This window comes from Malus sylvestris, chromosome 15 (genome assembly GCF_916048215.2).
Source record: "Malus sylvestris chromosome 15, drMalSylv7.2, whole genome shotgun sequence".
Lineage (NCBI taxonomy): Eukaryota > Viridiplantae > Streptophyta > Magnoliopsida > Rosales > Rosaceae > Malus > Malus sylvestris.
The window spans coordinates 11,963,574-11,986,283 of NC_062274.1; the positions used below are offsets into that span (position 1 = coordinate 11,963,574).

The following is a 22,710-nucleotide window of genomic DNA, read 5'->3' on the forward strand; positions in this document are numbered from 1 at the left end:
GCTGCTCGACTTGGCTAGAACCAAGAGCAGCTTGTGTGGCTGGGACCTCGAATTGTGGCACTGGGGCGCAGTGTTAGGCAAGTCACATGGCTCATGTCTTTTTAGGCTTTTGGACATGACTCGAGCTAGGCTGGTGATTGAGAGAAATGAAGAGGTTGCGAACCTTATGAACTGCTGGAATGTTGGGTTGAACTTCCCTGCTAGGTACCACGAATGACGTTGGCTACTTTAACTCTTTTCGTCAGGAGAAACGTGGGCTGTTCCCAAAAGATGAGGGGAATAGGATCAAAGCGGATGCACTGGCTCGTCCAATCACTATTGTGGATCCTGCTGCAAGTGAAGGTGGGAAAATGGATCTTCTCTGCTTGCTCAAGAGATGCCGGCTGAGAAAAAACCAAAGACTTCTTTCGCTGCTTATGAGGGTCCGTTTGCTACCAAAAGGTATGTGATTGACATGACTTCTTCCAATGGGAAGAAATGTAAGGCTGCTAGATCTGAGCATGTGGCGTCTTCCATGTTGAGAATGGCTAGTACAATTGTGGATAAGATTACTCAGCGTGAAGGTTTTATCATGCCCCGAGTGCCGAAGTCTGTACCAGGACGTTCTTTGGGAGCCAAGTCCGGTTCACCTTTGTAGAGACTTGCTATTATGAAGAGTGGTAAGGTGGACTCTGCTGCTAAAGTGGCGCCAAAGCCTGCTCCCTTTGCTGCTGAGATTGATTCGCCTCAGATTCAAGATCTTAAGCTTGCAATTTCTGAGATTCGTTTCGCTACTTATGCTAAGAAGAGAGTGGATGAGCTGCAGCGCGTCCGTGTTAGTCTGCTTAAGAAGAATAAGCAACTGAAGGGTGAGAAGGATGGGCTTGAGGTTTTAAGACCTTCTCTATTTCTCCGGAAGACTTGCTTGCTTTTACTTTTAAGGCTTCCATTGGTGAAGTAGTTGGAGAAGTTAGTGCCCAGACTGGGGCAGCCAGGGGTGAAGCGTCGGATGATGCCGCTGCTAAGAGCGTTACGGCTGTTGAAGGTGTGGCGACCGAGTAGTCGTGGGATGTCCAAGCTGCTGTAGTGTAGTATTTTAGGTAGCCTTTAGGATTTTCTTTGTTTTTCCTTGTAGCTTTTGTTTTGCTTGAACTCCTTCGGCCTTTGCTAGTTGTTTATAAACATGTTTTCCTTCATTTTTCTTCATCTTCACTTCTTTTGTTCATGCCCTAACCTTTAGTCTTGATAGACCAGTGGCAGGCATGCTACTTTTTTTATAAGCAGACAAACTCGCGTAGCCTATGCAGCCGTAGGTGTTGGTGTAGAACTTTGCAAAGTTGTTAGCCATAGGGTTGGCAGCCGGATGCCTTACTTACAGAAGCAGACAAGTCTGCGTAACCACTAGGCTGTTAACCTTGACTTTCTTCAATTCCGTAGGTTGCGTAGCAAGTATCACAACACTTTAGGACTTGGTGTAGGTTGTTCCGCGCTTGGCAGAGGTGAAGCTTATCAACTACGTAGCATGTCGGCAGTGGATAAAACTTCGTATATGCGCGCTAGCTTGTTTAACCTTTCACAAGAATGTGCGGTTGTATAAGTCTAGTGCGGCTTCACTGCTCGAAGGGCAAGCCGTAGGCAGTCTTCCGGAATCCGTAGGCTACCTTAGTGCACTCGGTAGTAGCTTTAGGATTCCAGGGCAGCCGTCCATCGGATGTACTGCGTAATGTGCCCTCTCCGTCTCTAGGGCCCGGTTCCCCACGGATTAGGCCAAGAGACCCAAAATCCTTCAGTTAGCTAAGCCTTGAAAAAGACCATTGCGGCTACTTCTAGGAATCCCGGCGCAAGCCATCGTGCATCTAGTTATACTAGGGCAGCCAGGCTCATCCACGTCTGGATATTCGGAGTGTAAAGTTTATCCTCCCGTCTTGGAGAGCTGACCCATATGGGTGTCGGAGAATTGGTTTACCCTCTCGCACTGGAGAGCATGGTTGGTCCCTCGGGGGGCGCAATTCCTGCGATGAGTCCCTAAGAATGGCACAGTCTTCTTTTGAAGTGCAGGAGTGATTAGTTGTTGAATGCTTGCAGCCAAGCCAAGTTGTGATTACTTCTAAATTCCTCATTGAAAAACGAGTGAAACGAACGAGAACTTTAGCTGTAAGGTAGGAACTGCATAACAACTGGATAGTCCTCAGCTTGTGAGGTGGTGCCCGTCGAGCTTATTGAGTCTTCGGGTTTTGATGTAGTGGGAGGTCACACATGGTACTTCTTCAGATTGTAGGCCATCCATTTCTTTTCAATATTTTTGCCGCTTCATGGTGGTGAGGGTGTAATTACTCTTGCCCCTTACTCTGCTGATCTTGTACGGACCTTCCCAGATGGGATCCATCTTTTTGGAGCCTTCTCTGCCGGCAGTGATGAAGGCTTTTCTGCGTCGTCGACATGCAAATGCCAGAAGTCTCCATCGGGTGGAGTAAGCGCAGCTAGAGTGTGCTCGGCTACTTCTGAGGCATCGTTGGGCCGCTCTGTTGCGTCACCTAGGCTCGGCGTGAAGACGCAGTAGGGAGCTGTGGAGATGGGGCCATGTCATACGCAACAAGAGATGCTCAACTGCCGGTATTGGGCCACTCTAGAGTTGAATCATTGAGCAAGGGTCGGCTAGGGTCGTGTAATGCGCAGCAAGAAATGGTACTCAACTGCCGGTACATGTTGCTCCTATGTAGAATCTTTTAGGGTGACGAGGACAAAACTTGCTTTCGAGTGTGTCCTTCCAGTGTTGCGTTTGTCAGAAAACTTTACATCCGCCAGGGTCTACGCCTTTATCATCGCACGTTTGGATTGGGCAGAATAGTACGTCATTAGGATGATTGCATGCGTTTGAAAGTAAAACTTGTGCTTCTGGGTTGCAACAACTATCACCAAAGTTAGCTTTTGAATTTTTAATAACATCGAGGAGAGCTTTTGAACTGTAGAATACAGGTAACTGTGGAATACAGGTAGTCGGGCCACCAGCTCTTTTCGCATGATGGTAGAGCTTATTGCTACTTTAGATACCGTCAAACATGCGAATAAGTCCTCCGCTGCTTCTAGGGAGGTGATGTCGGGTACTTCTTCAAGTCCTTGAATGTGCATTGGCGAGCCTCATCCCAAAGTGCATGCTTCTCTGCTAAAGCAAAAGAGTCTGCCAGAGTTAGATCTTCTTTCATGATCAATTTTCCGAATAGCGGGTGGTCTGCTGGAAGTCCTTTTTGGAAGGCTGCTCTAGCTATCGAGTCGTTGCATCCGACTATTTTTTCCTTCTCTACTTTGAACCTCCTCACATAATCGCGAAGCGACTCCTTTGGGTTCTTTTTGACGTCGAACAAATGGTCAGACTTCTTTTTGATCGAGCGATAGGATGAATATTCTTTGGTGAAAACCAAAGAAAGTTCGTAGAAATTCCGGATGGATTGTGACGGCAGGGTGTAGAACCAATCTTGCGCCTCGCCTTGTAGAGTGGTGGCGAATATCTTGCACATGAGATCATCTTTGTTTCGATAAAGGATCATTGCACTTTGGTAACGTTTTAAGTGTCTCTCCGGGTCTTCATCCCCTTTGAAAGATGTGAAATATGGCATGCTGAACTCGCGTGGAGGCTCTGCCTGCTCAATCTCCTTCGTGAAGGGTGACCTGCTTATGTTGGTTATGTTCCGTCGTAGTGCCTCGTTGGTGACCTCGTTGCGTTGGAAATCATGCAATCGCTTGGTCAAGAGTCTCTCTACTTTTTCCTGAATTTTCCTTTGTTGGGGTAGCGGAGCTCTCGGCTGCCCCCAGTCATGACTTGCTGGTCTAGGCTGCTCTTCCATGTGTTTGGCTCGTCTATGCCTCGGATGCAGTGCATATGATGCGTTCCTAGTAGGCGAGCGAGTTCTTCGCATGCTGCTGGTTGAACTTGAGCTGGATTGAGTGACTGCTTCTCTCCGTCCGTCGTGCTGCCTACTCTGATGTGAGGTGGAGGACGCTCCTTGTGGGCTTAGCTGCGAATAAACACTTTGCCCGGAAGGTTGTTCATGTTGACTATCTGAGTATAACCCCAACCGTGAATGTATGCTCCTCCGTGAGCCTAGTCGAGAGTGCATGCTCATTCGCGCTTTAAGACGGGAATGTACACTGCCCAAACGTTCGGCTCGTGGCTGCTTGCCGGGACGCTGCTGGAAATGTCCGTCTGCCCTTGTCCTACTTCGGGATACCTCGTCCGGGGCACGTTGGATCCCGATGCGTTGCAAAAGTTGATTCACCAAAGTTGTCTGTTGTGCAAGGGCGCTCGTCAACTCTATGACTTGTCGACACAAGTGTTGTTCGCCATTTGGATTGGAAGAGCTTGGAAGGAATGCGCCTCCTTGGGCAGTGGAAATGTGGTAGACTCCGGGCGCGAGATTTGAATTGGGAAATGTCAAATCCGCGAAAAAATATGGTGAGAATGCCCCCGGCTCGATGGTAGGTCCGGATGGTTGAGATAGTCTTGGGTCGACTTGGGCTGCTTGGAAAGCCACTGGAGCATGATGGGCCGTGAGAGTTGGCTGCTCGTCGGGAGCAGGCTGGGTCACGAGAGCAGGCTGCTCGGCAGGAGCAGGTTGGGCCGTGAGAGTGGGTTGCTCGACGGAAGCAGGCTGAACCACGGGACTGAGCTGCTCGTCGGGAGCAGGCTGGGTCACGAGAGCAGGCTGCTTGGCAGGAGCAGGCTGGGCCACATGAGTGGGCTGCTTGACGGAAGCAGGCTGGACCACGGGAGTGGGTTGCTCGTCGGGAGCAGGCTGGGTCACGAGAGCAGGCTGCTTTGCAGAAGCAGGCTGGGCCACGGGAGTGGGCTGCTTGGCAGGAGCAGGTTGGGCCACCGGAGTGGGCTGCTCGACGAAAGCAGGCTGGGCCACGGGAGTGGGCTGCTCGTCGGGAGCAGGCTGGGTCACGAGAGCAGGCTGCTCGGCAGGAGCAGGTTGGGCCGTGAGAGTGGGTTGCTTGACGGGAGTAGGCTGGATCACGGGAGCATGCTGCTCAATGCGCGGTGCATGTGAATGCGAGGCTTGGGCTTGGGTCCACGTAAACTTAGATGGCACGGCTTGGATCGTGGTCTTGGTACCGTGAGCCTTGGATGGCACGGCTCGGGCCGTGGTGAAGGCTCCATGGACCTCGCCATGAGTGGCTACCGAAGTAGCCACTGCGGTGGTTCCCATGGTGGCCGTGGTGAAGGCACCATGGACCTCGCCGCGGGTAGCTACCGAGGTAGCCACCACGGTGGTTCCCATGGTAGAAGCTTGTGGTGATGATGCCGCTCCCCTTATTGTTGCATTTTGCCTCACGGATCTCCGGGCCGTGGTGAAGGCTCCATGGACCTCGCCATGAGTGGCTACCGAAGTAGCCACCGCGGTGGTTCCCATGGTGGTCGTGGTGAAGGCACCATGGACCTCGCCGCGGGTGGCTACCGAGGTAGCCACCACGGTGGTTCCCATGGTGGAAGCTCGTGATGATGATGCCGCTCCCCTTATTGTCGCATTTAGCCTCACGGATCTCCGCAATCCCATTTCTTGAACATTAGAATTTTCACTTGTGGAATTTTCTAAATTTCTAGCCATTATATTTTGTTTATACGTTTTATCAAAGAACCTTTGCAAGTAAAAAATTCTAATAATAAGAACGTATGAAAAATATTCAAATGGACTAGAAAATAAAGAAAAAACCTTTTTGTGCGAGAGTCTTCTACGAGTATGGATTTCAACTCTCAATGAAAGCACCAATTTGTGGATGCAAATTTCTTCCTCCTTGATCTTGGACAATTTTGCACCTACAAAACAATTAACACCTTAGGTTAAGGCCAAGAGCCTCACGCGCCCACGATGAATGGGGGGGCTTTGGCCGAAGAACCTCCGATGCCAAAGTTAGAATTTAGAGAGAAAGAGTGTTTAGAGAATTTTGGGATTTTTGCCAAAGTGTTGGAATTAGCTTTTTAGTGAGAAGGGGAGTATATTTATAGGGATAGGAGGTGGCTAGGGTTTTTAGGTTTAATTTAGGTTTAATTAGCCAATTTATTTGGCTATTAAACATAAGATGAATGTTTTGGTGGTTTTTGAATTTATTGGGTAATAAAAAGGAAGAAATGGTGAAAAAGGTAGAAAAAAGTGATGGATTAGGTTTTGAAATGGGGATAGCCGGCCATGTGGTGTTTTAGGGTTGAATTGGATGTATTTTGTAGTTATTTGGATATAATGGATGGTTTAATTGACAATTAATGGGTTAATTAGGCAATAAACCCATTAATTAGCCAATTAACATAATTTAAAAGGAATGTGTTTGGGAATTACCTTGTAGAAAGGATTTGATGAGATGGACTTTGAATTGTTACCTATTTTGGGCACTTCTGTCTTGGTTGAAAGAGGGTTGCCCGCTGCTTGCGCGTATGAACCTCGTTGTACTGCAAGGGTATTTTTGTCATTTTTGTCCAAAAATCCACGTGTCGCCCTGTGAATATTTTTGGCTCCACACTCAGGAACCACTTTTATCGATTTGGAATCTCAGGGACTTTCGAAATTGGCTGGAAGAAGGTACCATTGGGTTAACCACTTACATATCTCAGGGACCACTTTTATCGATTTGGAATCTCAGGAACCACTTTTATCGATTTAGCCGTAAAATAGCCACTTTTATCGACTCACAAAACTAGTAAAGATATATAATGTCTGTATTAAAATTGATACCCAATTATGGTCAACTCATTGTACAAATTAGCCTAATCTCTCTACCAATTGCAAAACATTTCCACTTTTTATAGTATTGTAGTACAATTAAACATTATTCTCCTAATATATATATATTAATACAACAATATATTTTCACTAAAGGATGATGATGAGGTGCTAATACTATTTTAATATAAATGTTTTATGAATAATTAGCCTTGCGTGTGCTAATTGGTTTTATTTATTTATTATTTATTATTAGTATTTTTTTGTCAAATATATTAGTATTTTTTTCATCAAAATAGATAAAACTGACTTAATATTTAGTTATTGAAAAAATTGTAAAAAGGTGATCAACCCACGTAGTGGTGCTTTGCTTGAAAATTTTCAAAATGATTTATTTTACCATTTTACCCCCTTTTTTTTTTTAAATAAAAAATTGTATCTCCAACCCCGTAGGTTAAAATCTAAAATTTTTCACCCATAACTATTGTTTTTCTCCAACCCTTATGGGTTAAAATTTTAGCCCGAGATTATTAAATAATGAATTTATATAATTTTTTTCTTAAAGTAACTTCTTTAAAAAAAAAAAAATTATGCAGACTATCCTAATTTAATTTATGAACATTTTTACCTAAAAATATTTAGATTTCAATAAATATTGAAAAATCACTAAACCATCATCATGAAACTCGTGGAACACTATAAAAGAATATGAAACACATGAAATTTCTTTTAAGTACTTTAGCCGTTAGATTTAAATTTAGACCTTTAGATTTTTTTTTACTGTTGAATTTGATCCGTTGGATTCAATGAATTTATAAATATAAAACTAAAAAAGATACATATATATATAGTGGGCCAGCCCCACTTATCCAGAGGGGAATCCTGGCCTAAATTTTCCCCCAGAAAAGAGGTTTTGGTTAAAACTCATAATTGCCCCAAGGGTTGGAGCAAGTTGGGGTAGGTTTAGAACCTAAAGTTTGAGTTTTACTTTGAATGTTGGAGTAGGTCTAAGGGTGTGAGGGAGTGGGCTAAGCCTCACACCGGACTAACCATAATGATGTGGTTCAAATTCGCATTTGGCGAGAATCGAACCTAAGACCTCTCACTTACAAGTGAAGAAGAATATTACTAGACCATAGTTTTAAGCGGCTTACCCCTGTTAATTATTTTTTTTTAACAAACGATATCATCTACACTAACGGGAGGGGGTAGGTTTAGCCTCACAATGGGCTAGCAATAATGTGGTTCAAATTCGCCTTTGGCAAGAATCAAACCTAAGACCTCTCACTTACAAGTGAAGAGGAATACCACTAGACCGTAGTACTAAGTGACTACCCCTGTTAATTAAATTATTTTATTTTGATATTCTTAATTAGGGAGGGGAATTTCTTTGGATTTTGAAAGCTTTACCTTGTTTGCCTTCTCACTTTGTATAGAGAGATGCAAATATTTATTTGTTTTTGGTGAATTCTTATAGAATGAAACTTCATGCATCTTCTGTACAAAGTTCTTATTTAGGCCCCATAAAGATTGGGCCCATTTAGGGTTTGCATTAATGCTGCAACTAGAACTTCTGTGATAACTTTTTCAGCAAAAACAGAAACAAATTTTCTAGGGTTTTCCTTGAGCTATCAACAAGAAAAGTCCAGAATGTTTAATTAGGGTTTGATCATATTGCCATTCAGAATATGAAACTCTAAACGTTCAAAAACCCTGGAAAAATAAAACATAAAAACTATGAAAAGATGGAAATATATAAACCGAGTGGATATGCCTAAAAAATGAAACATCATCGTCGTATTCATCATCATTATATTCATGTTTATGACTCCCTAAATTAGACAATATGGTTGGCGTTAAAATTTTATAGGTAGCTCATAAAATAAATTTTTAGTCCCTTTAGCTAAAATTTGATTTGAAAATAGAGAGCATGACTAGAGATGTTATTGTAATTCATGTTTTGAGCTAAATAATAGTGTTTTGTCAGTAAAATCACCTTACTGAGAATAGTAATTCCCCTTAATTTTCAATAAATTCATCTTATACTGAAGATTGTAATTTCCCCTTAATTTTCAATAAATTCGTTACCGTTTTGTAAAAAATGTAATCTTATTTTTTACTTCAAAATCTTGTTCATTATCCTTTTGAAAAGTTTACGTGTGCAAAACTCGTATTAGACACGAAGACAAGTTTAAGTTTAACGGATTTGATCACTTTTCCATACTAGGTTATAGATACGTGAACCGTTGGATTTGTTTGTATTTCATACGAATTTGTTCTTTTTTCTTTTTTGTATTTTAGAAAACAAATACTTCAGCTGAAAAATAATAGTAAATAGTTAATCTCTCGCACAGTCTATATATTCTGTGTTTTTCATTCCATAGAATTTATGTGCAGTTAGTTATGTGTGTAAACCGCGTCATACAAATAGCTCCCTCTGCACAAAATGTACGCTGGTCCTCGTCTCTCTCCCGCTCCCCAGCTCCACCTCAAAAACCACAGTGGGTCGAGGAAATCATCATCCGACGTCGTTCGGCACTCACGTCAACAACAAAAAAATCATAGAAAAAACCGAAAATCGAAAACATAATGTCATGCCTCAGATCAAACACATGGAAAATATCCATTCTTTGTTTTTCCATTTTCCTCTTCGTTCCTTTAATTTCCGGTACTCCTGACCTTTTCGACATCATACGAAGAACAGGTACCCATGCATGACATTTGACATTCATGCCCAGCTTTTTTACTTTCGTCGAAATGGTTGTGATTTCGTGTTTTTTATTTTCTTGTAAAAATTGTAGGGATTACGTGTTCTTTAATGTTTAATTTTTTTTTGGGTTTAATTTGGTTTGGTTTGCAGCGGTAGAGGTAGGCGGCGAGAGAGGGAGCGTAGGGTTTCACGGGGTGGTGGGATGGGACACAGCAGCAAGGAGGTTTCTTGAAGGAAAAGATGGAGAAAACAGGACTGTCATGTTATTGGCTGAGCAGAGGACACGGCGGAGAGACCCTCTCGACGCGTTCAAGAAATACAATGGTGGCTGGAATATCAGCAATAAGCATTACTGGGCTGTGAGTTCTTGCTTTTGAAACATTTTTTCTCTTTTTGTTATTTGGGTTAATTTCTATCAATTTATGAATAAAAAACATGGTATGAGGGTTGTTTTGCTATTTTAATAAATTTCTGGAATTGTTTTGTTCTTTTGCTTATCTCATGTTGTCGTTGTTTCAAAATTAATTGGGGTATCTTGTTTATTTTTAAATAGGTTTTAGTATTTATAACCTGCAGAGATTGCTTCTAGAAATGTTAAAAGTCTTTTATGACAACTAAAAGTGTTTTTGATTGCGTTTAGCAGAAAAAATTGAAATGATAAAAATGATTTCGTGCTTCTTTAGGAATCACAATGTTTAATAAACTGTGCAATGTGTTTCTAATAAAAACATTTCTAATAGAAGCGCTTATGAGCGAAAAAAAATTTTACATGAGCAATTCCAAACTAGTCCTAAATGTAAGTCGCGATATCGTATATGCAAATTTTTAATTTCGTTAATGATGTATATAGAGAGAGAGCTCTGTCAAGAATGTTCATGAATTAATAACTTTTGTCAGTTTTTGCGATATAATGTGGTTTCCTATTCTTTCTTTATGCTTTTCATAGTGTTGTTTAATTTTAAACGTATGGATTATTGGTTACACTGCTGCTCAATTTTTTACATTGATTATTGTTTTGTTTTATGACGCAGTCTGTTGGTTTCACAGCGGCGCCCTTCTTCGTCACCGCCGTTGTGTGGTTCGTGCTGTTCGGGATAAGCCTGTTGCTCATCTACTTCTGCTACTGCTGCTGTCGGAAAGAGCCGTATGGCTATTCTAGAGTAGCATATGTTCTCTCACTCTCCATCCTCATTTTCTTCACACTCATGGCAATTTTGGGATGTGCTGTGCTCTACACTGGCCAGGACAGGTTCCATGGCAGCACGTGCAGCACGCTTGGATACGTCGTGGGGCAGGCAGATAGGACTGCCGAAAACCTCAGGAACGTGTCAGACTATCTCAATGCAGCTAAGAAGATTGGTATCGACGCCATTGTTCTTCCGGCAGACATTCAGCAGAGCATTGATGGTGTTATGGGAACCATAAAAAATGCTGCCGATATACTCTCTGATACAACCGAAAAGAATTCGAAACGTATAGAAGATGGCTTGGATATCATGTAGCCATATAACTCTACTGCAACTTCTTCCAAGTTTTGCTCACAATGCTTAATAATTTGGATAACATTAATTTTTCTGTTGCTATGTTTTGCAGGAGACTAGCTCTCATTGTTCTTGCTGCTGTTATGCTTTGTTTGGTCTTCGTTGGATTTTGTAAGTCCTTTTTTTCTTTTCGTTTTGAGGTAGAAATTTCCAAAAAAATTGACTTTTAAAATTATCCCTTATTAATCTCTCTGTTCTTCTTTTGGACTAAAATTGTTGCAGTGGTTTCCATTTTTGGGATGGAATGTCTTGTATACATGTAAGTGACGTATACACCTGTAACTGTTTCGTGTTCATTTTCCAGATGTCCAAATTTTGGTAGAATTTGTATGTCTTTGTCCTTTAACAAACACTTGCACATTGATGCAGTTTGGTGATTCTTGGGTGGATTCTCGTCACAGGAACATTCATTTTGTGTGGTGTATTTCTCCTTGTCCATAAGTAAGTGTTGTTTAATCGTTGCAAGAAAACATCATCCATAATCACTGACATTAGTGGCACTGAATAAGGTGGCTTAAAGCAGTACCAGTCCCTATAATTAACGGACATGTTATCAGGCTAAAAGCTTTTGTCACCTCATCTGCCACCGATGTCAGTAAGATTACTTGCTAATTTTATTTTTCGTTCTTCTGGTTTTCTGACTTCATTTCCTATGTGCATAATTGTTAGTGTGTTTGCAGATGCATGTGTTTCAATGAATGAGTGGGTGCAGAAGAGCCCCACAGCTCATACTGCCTTAGATGATATACTTCCATGTGTGAACAAAAACATGGCCCAGGAGGCCTTGTCGCGGACTAGGGATGCAACCTTCTATGCTGTTTTTGTGCTCAACCGTGTTGTCACCGATATTGCAAATACTAATTCCCCGGCTAATGGTCCCTTGCACTTCAACCAGACCGGCCCACCATTGCCGCTTCTTTGCAACCCCTTTGATGAAAAACGCAACGAGCGAAAGTGTGTCGATGGTGAAATTCAAATGCAAGATGCTCAAGAGGTACAAATAAAAAATAGGAGTAATGAATGGAAGAAGCCTAATAGCTAGCATCCATTTCTAAGCTAAAGCATATATGGATTTCTTTGCTTGTGTCACAAGTTATTCAAAAGTTTTGAATGCAAGACCTCCTAGCTGCAACCAGACATCTGATACCATGTTACACAATCACTAGACACAAAGTATAAGCTTTATAGCTTTTCGTAGTGTCTAAATCTGACTTACCTTCTGTAATAATTGCCTCAAACAGGTGTGGAAGAAGTATGTGTGTCAATCTTCGCCAGCGAATGTTTGTATAACTCCTGGTCGGTTAACTCCAAACTACTATGACCAATTGTCCGCCTTCGTCAATGTTAGCTACGCTCTCTATCGTTACAGTCCCTTCTTTCTTGATCTTATAGACTGCACATTTGTTAGGGATGCTTTCTCGGACATAAGTAGAGATCATTGCCCCGCTTTGCGAATACATAGTGCCTGGATGTACATTGGCTTGTTTTTGGTATCTGCAGCTGTAATGTTGTCCTTGATCTTCTGGGTAATCTATGCCCGGGAACGAAGACACCGTGTCTATACCAAAAAGGTTTTGTCTTCTAGGGTTTGGCTAGAACAACCTGCAGAGGTGGGGCTGTCTCAGACTTATTCCAGGTCCTCCTCCACGAGAACTCCCATGCATTCCGGACTCCATGATAGGGCGCATAACATTTAAATTTGCATATAGAACAAGCAAGCAAAGCTTCCTTTTTTTTTTTTGGTTCTTTTTCCTTGGATCTACATTTGAGTAATGTACCCTCAATTTTTTGTATATTATACCTACTTATTGCTAGAATCTCCATTAGCCACTTAGTATTATGGTCTAGTGGTATTCCATTTCGCTTGTAAGTGAGAGGTGTTAGGTTCGATTCTCACCAAAAGCGAATTTGAACCACATTATTGCTAGCTCATTGTGATGCTAAGCTCATCCCCTTCCCCTTAGTGTAAATAATATCATTTGTTTAAAAAAAACAAAAAAAAACAAAAAATATAATCAGTTACAAACTCTAATAAAAATAGGTCGGGATAAACACAAAATAAACAATAAATGAGGATAAATCTCAATTTACATACAACTTCTTGTTCCGAACTTCTACTTTTATAAGAAGTAATCGATTTTATTTATGCATATTTCTTAGAACAAAAATTATATAATGTGGGACTGGCCAATCTTAATTGTCAATGAATAACTTATACCTTATATGTTATCCAAAACCAGCCGTTTAGGTTGAATATATGAAAGACTTCTAGTGCAACCGTTGAATATATGAAAGAAAAAATTACAGATAGTGCTGCTAGCTAGGTTTTAGTGTCAATCAACATCATTGAAGTTATTTGAGTGATAAGAAAAGAAAGTGGAGTTCATTGGCCACAATCCACGTTACAGGATAATCATATAAGGATATAGTTTGACTCAAATGGGAACAGTTTGTTCTCTTGCTGCCTGTTTATCTTATTTTGTAATCCCATCTCAAAACAATATTATTTTATTTTATTTTTTTGGAAACATGTATACTTAATTTAATTGAAAACCTAGGATTCGTTATTCTTGATGTTCTTAAGAGAGTATCATGTTTATCTTATCCAATTAGAGCAGCTGGCTAGCGTATTATAGGATTTTAATTTAGCAGCATGGTTGAACAATCGCCTATAGCGTGCATTATTGTCATTGTCGTTGGCCAATAAACCAATAAAAAAAAAAAATTTAACGAAAAGCTTTCGATACTGTTCACTTTAACGAAAAACCATATTTTTACACTAAAAAGTCAATCATGATACTATTCACTTTACCCTTTATTTTGTCAGTATCGTTAACTTAAAACTCAAAGTTTTTAAGTCATTTTCATTAGTTTTCCTTAAAAAAAATCTCATATCCTCAGTGTGATCAGAACACGGGATTATACAAATTGTGTGAAATGTGAGTTAAAAAGTTAATAAATAAAATTTTTCTACCACTTATATAAAAATATGTAATGTACTACCCGTTTTCCTATCAAAATGAAAAATTTCTCCTTAACGTGAGCTGTAAGCTAAGAGTGCGTATCTTCTAATACAAAGTGAACATAAGAGTGTTAAGAGATTTCGTGTCCGTACTCCGTACTCTTTGTATATATTTGGTAAGAGAATATTACTTGTGTATTCCTCATGTAACCAGCGACTGATCCAGCAAAGTATTTGAACTAATAGCCATAAATATTCTTCAAAAAACACCTTTCAATTCAAAATTCCGGGAACAACCACGAAATGGTTTCATTATGAATAACATAAGGAAACCAATTAGCTTGCCCTAACAGATTTCTTGACATGTAAACAACAAATTAACTAATTATCTACGTTAACATGCACAGGCAGGCGTTTAGAAAGGTACAGTATAATCCTATGTATAATCTTAATTAGGATGCTTTTTTACGTTTTACCATAACCGTTTTAAAAGTATTTGTGTACCAAAGATTAAAATGAGAGAAACAAAATTGCCTATATTCAAGCATAATGAGTTACTCCTACAGCACGTCCTTGGACAATACTCAAGGCTCTGGGCTGAGTAGCAGGAGCAACTTTTAATTTATTATGAGCCCAAACGATGGATTCAATAAGTTCTTGCCAATAACCACGCCCGCTGAATAGAAACATTAAACTAAAAGCCCATACAAAATGAGCACCTAGGAAAAAAAGGCCGTATGCAGATAATGACGAACCATAAGACTGAATTACCGAGGTTTGTAGTTTGCAAGTTCCAACTTACAAGTAACTTCATACAAATTCGATATATCTATTTTCTTTACTTGTTTTTTTTTTTTGTTGGATAACTCCGCCTATGTCTTACATGGCCGGTCCCAAGCCCGGATAAAGGAGGAGGGGGAGGGCGTCAGGTAGTCGACAGCCGGCACTCCATGATCACGTCGAATCCTTATGAAAATGAATCCAGAACAAAATCGCGCTAAAGCTAGGGCGTCACCCGTAAGTGGCGCGCTGTGTGGCCTGAGCACAGTGATAAGTGAGCAAGGGTCGCTGTATCTCCATCGGCACCCGGATGCAGTGTTAAATGAGCAAGGGGGCCATAGAAACTTCTTTTCGAACGACTCCACTCAAAGTTGTTTGGGAGCATATGCTCCTATCAACTTTACCCGGGACACACAAAAGAAGTACTTTGATCCTATTAGACGGGGGAGGGTGAAGAAGCTAGGACAGAAGGGTAGAGTTCAAGAGAGCAAAATGCGTTTAGGAACGTGGAATATAGGAACCTTAACGGGAAAATCTATGGAAGTAGTGGAAGTTATGGTGAGGAGAAGGATAAATATTATGTGCCTACAAGAAACTAAGTGGGTTGGTAGTAAGGCAAAGGATCTAGAAAACTCAGGGTTTAAACTTTGGTATTCGGGCACAAATAGAACGAGAAACGGTGTTGGCATCATCGTGGACAAGACCTTGGTACAAGATGTTGTAGATGTCAAGAGGGTAGGAGATAGAATCATGGCAATCAAGATTGTAATAGGACAAGAACTTATCAATGTGATTAGTGCGTACGCACCTCAAGTAGGGTTGGATACGAGTTCGAAGGAGAAATTTTGGGAAGATCTTGGAGACTTGGTGCAAGGAATTGCTCAGACGGAGAAGTTATTTATAGGAGGAGATTTAAATGGACACGTGGGCAGGGAGACAGGCAACTATGGAGGTTTTCATGGTGGCCATGGTTTTGGGGAGAGAAACGAGGATGGGGAAGCTATCTTGGATTTTGCAATGGCATATGATCTCTTCTTAGCCAACACCTTCTTTAAGAAGAGAGAAGAACATGTGATCACCTACAAGAGTGGGTCGTCAAAAACACAAATAGATTTTCTTCTAATGAGGAAAGGGGATCGTATAACTTGTAAGGATTGCAAAGTTATACCAGGAGAGAGCGTGGCTAATCAACATCGCTTGTTGGTGATGGATGTACATATCAAAAGAGTAAGACAAAAGAACAAGACTTGGAAGTGCCCAAGGACTAGATGGTGGAATCTAAAAGAAGAAAAACAAGCCATTTTCAAAGAGAAGGTAATCACCCAATGTGTGTGGGATAGAGAGGGGGAAGCTAGCCAAATGTGGGATTTCATGGCTAGTTGTATCCGAAAAGTAGCAAAAGAGGTATTAGGAGAGTCCAAGGGCTTTGCCCCACACCAAAAGGAATCTTGGTGGTGGAATGAGGAGGTACAAACAAAGGTGAAGGCTAAGAAGGAATGTTGTAAAGCCTTATACAAGGAGAGGACTGATGAAAATGGTGAAAGGTATAGAAAAGCGAAGCAAGAGGCGAAGAAAGCTGTCAGAGAAGCTAAGTTAGCGGCTTACGACGATATGTATAAACGACTAGATACCAAAGAAGGAGAGTTGGATATCTATAAACTATCTAGAGCAAGGGAAAAGAAGACAAGGGACCTAAACCAAGTGAGGTGCATCAAGGATGAGGATGGAAATGTTCTTGCTACAGAGAACGCGGTTAAAGACAGATGGAGAGGTTATTTTCATAATCTTTTCAATGAAGGACATGAAATGAGTGCTTCTTTAGGGGAGTTGAGTAACTCAGAAGAGTGTAGAAACTACTCTTTTTATCGTCGAATCCGGAAGGAAGAAGTGGTTGTAGCTTTGAAGAAGATGAAGCAGAAAAAAGCAATAGGCCCAGACGATATACCAATCGAAGTGTGGAAACTTTTGGGAGAGACAGGTATAACATGGCTCACTGACCTTTTCAATAGGATTTTGAAAACGAAGAAGATGCCAAATGAGTGGCGAATGAGCACTTTGGTGCCTATCTACAAGAATAAGGGCGACGTACAAAATTGCATGAACTATAGGGGTATTAAGCTAATGAGTCATACAATGAAGCTCTGGGAGAGAGTCATTGAGCATAGATTGAGGCAAGAGACACGGGTTTCGGACAACCAATTCGGGTTCATGCCAGGGCGCTCAACCATGGAGGCAATCTATCTCTTACGAAGATTGATGGAAAGATATAGAGATGGGAAAAAAGATTTACACATGGTCTTTATAGATTTGGAAAAAGCGTATGATAGGGTCCCAAGAGACATTCTTTGGAGGATTTTAGAGAAGAAAGGAGTACGAGTAGCATATATCCAAGCTATAAAGGATATGTATGAAGGAGCAAAGACTGCCGTAAGAACTCATGAAGGACAAACCGAAAGCTTTCCCATAACTGTAGGATTACATCAAGGCTCATCCTTAAGTCCTTACCTTTTTGCGTTGGTAATGGATGAGTTAACACGACATATTCAAGATGATATTCCTTGGTGTATGCTTTTCGCAGACGATATAGTGTTGATAGATGAAACTCAGGAAGGGGTAAATGCAAAGCTTAACCTTTGGAGAGAAGTGTTGGAATCTAAAGGTCTTCGCCTAAGCCGATCAAAGACAGAATATATGGAGTGCAAGTTCAGTGCAAATGGAGGCCAAAACGAGTTAGGGGTGAGGATCGGAGATCAAGAAATACCAAAGAGCGACCGTTTTCGTTACCTAGGATCTATCTTGCAAAAGAACGGAGAATTAGATGGAGATCTCAACCATAGAATACAAGCTGGATAGATGAAGTGGAAGAGTGCATCCGGCGTGTTGTGTGACCGCCGTATGCCACTGAAGCTCAAGGGAAAATTTTATAGGACGGCAATAAGGCCGGCGATGCTGTATGGCACAGAATGTTGGGCGGTGAAACATCAACACGTACACAAAATGGGTGTAGCGGAGATGAGGATGCTTCCTTGGATGTGTGGGCACACGAGAAAGGATAAGATTAGGAATGAGGATATCCGGGGTAAAGTAGGAGTAGCCGAAATTGAAGGAAAGATGAGAGAAAATCGGTTACGGTGGTTTGGACATGTGCAAAGAAGGCCTACTGACGTTCCGATTAGAAGATGCGACTATGGGACAGAGGTTCAGGGCCGAAGGGGTAGAGGAAGACCTAGGAAAACTTTGGAAGAGACTCTAAGAAAAGACTTAGAGTACTTAGATCTAACGAAGGACATGACACAGGATCGAGCACAATGGCGTTCTAAGATTCATATAGCCGATCCCACTCAGTGACTTGGATTTTCCAAGTCTCCAACCGAGAAGTTTTCCTCACTCGGGAAATTAAGGGAACACTACCCCAACCTACATGCTCCACTCAGAAAGCTTCAACATACAAGCTTTAACAAAAGAAAATTCAAAGAACTTAGCGAAGAAGGCTTTGGTGTATTTAACACAATACGTTGAAATGAAGGAAAGCTTATTTATTGATATCCCCGATAAGCTACAAATATGTACATATACATGAGTCAAAATAAGCACACAAGAGGGAGCCTTCACAAAGGTTGCTTAGCAGAAGTCTCAGCAGTCGGTAGAGCCCCAGAAAGAGAAGGCACCGGAGGGGGATCATTTGGAGCCTCAGTACTGGACAGAACCCTAGAAGGAGGAGGCATCAGAGGTTGATCATTTGGAGCTTCATTACGCGGTACAGCCCCAGAAGACGAAGGCAATAAATGCCTTTGGAACAAACCCACAAATCTCTGATGATCAAGTAAAACCTGACCATCAGTTTCCTTCATCTGGTCAAACTTCCTCTTCATGTTTGTAGCATAGTCATGTGCGAGCCGGTGCAACTGTTTATTCTCATGCTTGAGCCCTCTAATCTCCTGTTTGAGACTCATCACTTCAGCCGCCAATGATTCAACTTGGCGGGTTCGAGCAAATAGGCGTTGGGCCATATTAGACACAGAACCTGCACACTGAACACTGAGAGCCAGCGAATCCTTAACAGCTAACTCATCAGACCGTTTGGAAAGTAGTCTGTTATCTTTGGGAGTGAGAAGGTTCCTGGCCACCACCGCAGCGGTCATATCATTCTTCATCACGGAATCCCCAACGGTAAGAGGACCAGTAGGGGAGACGAATGATGGGCGCCATATGTTGTCTGGAGAAGGCGGGGCTGCCTCTTCAACAAGGTTCAAGTCAAAACGACGGTCGGAGGGGCCAGACATTTTCAAAGGTGTTGAAGAGAGAAGAGGTCGGACAAATCAAGATCTTAGAAGTGCAAGAATAAAGCTTCTACTGGTGGAGATTCAAGTGTGCTTTGGAACTTAATGCCAGCCCCTATAAAAATCTGCACTCGACGAAGCTTCAGAAATCGAAGAGGCGCCTGCTCAGAAATCGAAGAGGCGTTTGCTTTCTCAAAAGTTGGGCTGCTTAGAGATCACGAGGGTTGATCTCAGAAATCGAAGAGGCGTTTGCTTTCTCAAAAGCTGGGCTCCCCAGAGACCACGAGGGCCGATCTCAGAAATCGAAGAGGCACCTACTTTTCCAGCCTTTTCCAGCCTTGTCAGCACCTGTCACACGCACACTCAGTTTTGCGGAAATTATGGGCATTCTGTCAAAGACTTCTGGGGAAGTAGAAAACACATGAATCTTACTGTTCAATCACCCACTTCCCACACGCAACAATAGCTCATGGGTACCACAGATAACTTTGCCAAAGTTGAGCACGTGAAGCTTGCAGCTCCCACTACATCGCTCTGACCAAGAAGGGTAAAAGAATAGTAAAGAAACAGCACTAACAAAGTTTAGACACATAAATTTTGAAGGTCTAGCTACCATATTATTACCCACAAGGGTAAAGGAACAGTACCACTGCTGGATAATTGGAAAGTCCCTGTGTGTCAACCTCTGTGCTTCGTGGCAAGGTAGACTAGCAAACATGCCCAACCTTTACTCACATTCGAGAAAACACTCCCAATAAGATTGCTTGCTCCAAAATCGAAGAGGCACCGTCCTCCGAATCTCGAGAGCCAGACTCCCAACATGACTACTTTCTTAAAAATCGAAGAGAGGGTAAAGGAACAGTACCATTGCTGGATAATTGGAAAGTCCCTGTGTGTCAACCTCTGTGCTTCGTGGCAAGGTAGACTAGCAAACATGCCCAACCTTTACTCACATTCGAGAAAACACTCCCAACAAGATTGCTTGCTCCAAAATCGAAGAGGCACCGCCCTCCGAATCTCGAGAGCCAGACTCCCAACATGATTACTTTCTCAAAAATCGAAGAGACACTGCTCCCCGAATCTCGAGAGCCAGACCCCCAGCATGATTGCTTTCTCAAAAATCGATGAGGCATCGTTCTCCGAATCAATCGAAGAGGCGCTCGCTTTCTCAAAAGTTGGGCTGCTCAGAGACCACGAGGGCCGATCTCAGAAATCGAAGAGGCACCTACTTTTCTAGCCTTGTCAGCACCTGTCACACGCACACTCAGTTTTGCAGAAATTATGGGCATTCTGTCGAAGACTTCTGGTGAAGTAGAAAGCACATGAATCTTACTGTTCAATCACCCACTTCCCACACGCAACAATAGCTCATGGGTACCACAAATAACTTTGCCAAAGTTCTCTGCCAAAGTTGAGCACGTGAAGCTTGCAGCTCCCACTACATCGCTCTGACCAAGAAAGGTAAAATAATAGCAAAGAAACAGCACTAACAAAAGTTTAGACACATAAATTTTGAAGGTCTAGCTACCATATTATTACCCACAACTGTAAAGGAACAGTACCACTGCTGGATAATTGGAAAGTCCCTGTGTGTCAACCTCTGTGCTTCGTGGCAAGGTAGACTAGCAAACATGCCCAACCTTTACTCACATTCGAGAAAACACTCCCAATAAGATTGCTTGCTCCAAAATCGAAGAGGCACCGTCCTCTGAATCTCGAGAGCCAGACTCCCAACATGACTACTTTCTCAAAATCGAAGAGAGGGTAAAGGAACAGTACCATTGCTGGATAATTGGAAAGTCCCTGTGTGTCAACCTTTGTGCTTCGTGGCAAGGTAGACTAGCAAACATGCCCAACCTTTACTCACATTCGAGACAACACTCCCAACAAGATTGCTTGCTCCAAAATCGAAGAGGCACCGCCCTCCGAATCTCGAGAGCCAGACTCCCAACATGATTACTTCCTCAAAAATCGAAGAGACACTGCTCTCCGAATCTCGAGAGTCATACCCCCAGCATGATTGCTTTCTCAAAAATCGAAGAGGCATCGTTCTCCGAATCTCGAGAGCCAAATACCACATACCACTTTTTCAAAGTGCTCTGACAGAGTTAAAACATGTGAAACTGGCAGCTCCCACTACCGTGCTATGACCAAGCAGGGTAAAGGAATAGCATTACTACTTGTTGTTAGGGAGACTCCTATATATGTCGACCTCCATCCCCAACGGACAGGCAGACCTGCAAAAATGCTCAACCCTTCATCATATCTGAGAGGGCACTCCCAACGAAGCCTTTCGAAATATTCAGCTTTCTTTCCCCCCGATAATACCTCTGCAAACAAGCTATACTAGAGCAAGAATATCTCATATCATCAGGGTTAAAAGCAAGAGTATCCCATATCATGCTTTTTCCCTGTCTTTTCTTTTGGCCTTGTTTTTACCTGCAAGACAAGGAGAAAGAGAGCAATCAGTCAGCACTTGGAATCAAGCTTCCAGCCAGGAACTGACTGCCTGGAACCCCTTACCTGATTACTTACCTGGCATTGCTCTCGAGTACTCATCTTCAACATCTTATGTTTCCAGGGAAGATTCCGCATCTACTTGAGGAACAGATAGGGCAAGTGCGAAGGATACAAGGAAGCATGTGGAGACAAGCGTAACAGCACACGTGCCGATACATTCATTACTCTGTCAAAAGCAAAAGTATCCCATATCAGCAGGGTGGAACGTACTCTAGATTTGATGGACTTGTTTTGACCCTCAAATTCTTCAGTCGGCCTTATACTCTGGAGGAAACCAGAAAACCCTCCAGCTCAGTTCAAGAATAAGCCTGTGGAAAGTTACTTCTTCAAAAGCAAAAGTATCTCATATCATCTCTTCTCATTTTTCTTCTCTTTATCCTTCATGCTGCTGCAAGATGGGGAGAAGGTGAATAATCAGTCGGAGCTCTGATTGCTTACCTTGTCTGTCACCTCTTTCAGCAGACCCCCTAGCTCGGCGACTTGGGGGACTCCTACTACATGGTTTGTATCGCGCTTGACCAAGCCTGAAACTACAAGTAAGCTTCAAGTGAAATTGATACATTACCTTGTGCATCTCCACCAGTTAAAGATACCACCCCTGGATGGAGGAAGAGTACTTCCAGAGAAGATGCCACATCTACCTATGAGACAGATAAGGCAAGTCAAGACGACACCACACTCCGATACTTAGAAGTTTCGTGATTACGAGATCATTCTCCCACAATATTTCCTAATGTCATTTGTACTAAATCATTCACTTGTACTCACTAAATGAGAGCTTGAACCTATGTACTTGTGTAAACCCTTCACAATTAATGAGAACTCTTCTATTCCGTGGACGTAGCCAATCTGGGTGAACCACGTACATCTTGTGTTTGCTTTCCTATCTCTATCCATTTATATACTTATCCACACTAATGACCGGAGCAATCTAGCGAAGATCACAAAAAGCGATCGTTTTCGCTACCTAGGATCTATCTTGCAAGAGAACGGAGAATTAGATGGAGATCTCAACCATAGAATACGAGCTGGATGGAAAGAGTGCATCCGGCGTGTTGTGTGACCGTCATAGGCCACTGAAGCTCAAGGGAAAATTTTATAGGACGGCAATAAGGCTAGCGATGTTGTATGGCACAGAATGTTGGGTGGTGAAGCATCAACACGTACACAAAATGGGTGTAGCGGAGATGAGGATGCTTCGTGGGATGTGTGGGCACACGAGAAA

At 42.3% G+C, this 22,710-nt stretch overlaps 1 protein-coding gene across 1 annotated transcript; it reads left to right on the forward strand.

The window, feature by feature from the left end:
- Nucleotides 1–9,099: 9,099 nt before the first annotated feature.
- LOC126602391 (uncharacterized) lies at nt 9,100–12,760 on the forward strand. The gene is made up of 8 exons (XM_050269236.1): nt 9,100–9,396; nt 9,553–9,761; nt 10,434–10,900; nt 10,996–11,054; nt 11,166–11,202; nt 11,313–11,384; nt 11,613–11,937; nt 12,185–12,760. The coding sequence occupies exons 1-8, from the start codon at nt 9,282–9,284 to the stop codon at nt 12,638–12,640; spliced, it is 1,740 nt and encodes a 579-aa protein (XP_050125193.1). The 5' UTR covers nt 9,100–9,281; the 3' UTR covers nt 12,641–12,760.
- The last annotated feature ends 9,950 nt before the right edge of the window (nt 12,761–22,710 follow it).

Excerpts from the sequence above, each read along its gene's own strand:
- LOC126602391 (XM_050269236.1), top strand. The coding sequence starts at position 9,282 with ATGTCATGCCTCAGATCAAACACATGGAAAATATCCATTCTTTGTTTT. Across the intron at positions 10,901-10,995 it reads GAAGATGGCTTGGATATCAT|GAGACTAGCTCTCATTGTTC; the intron begins GTAGCCATATAA and ends TATGTTTTGCAG. Across the intron at positions 11,938-12,184 it reads AAATGCAAGATGCTCAAGAG|GTGTGGAAGAAGTATGTGTG; the intron begins GTACAAATAAAA and ends TGCCTCAAACAG.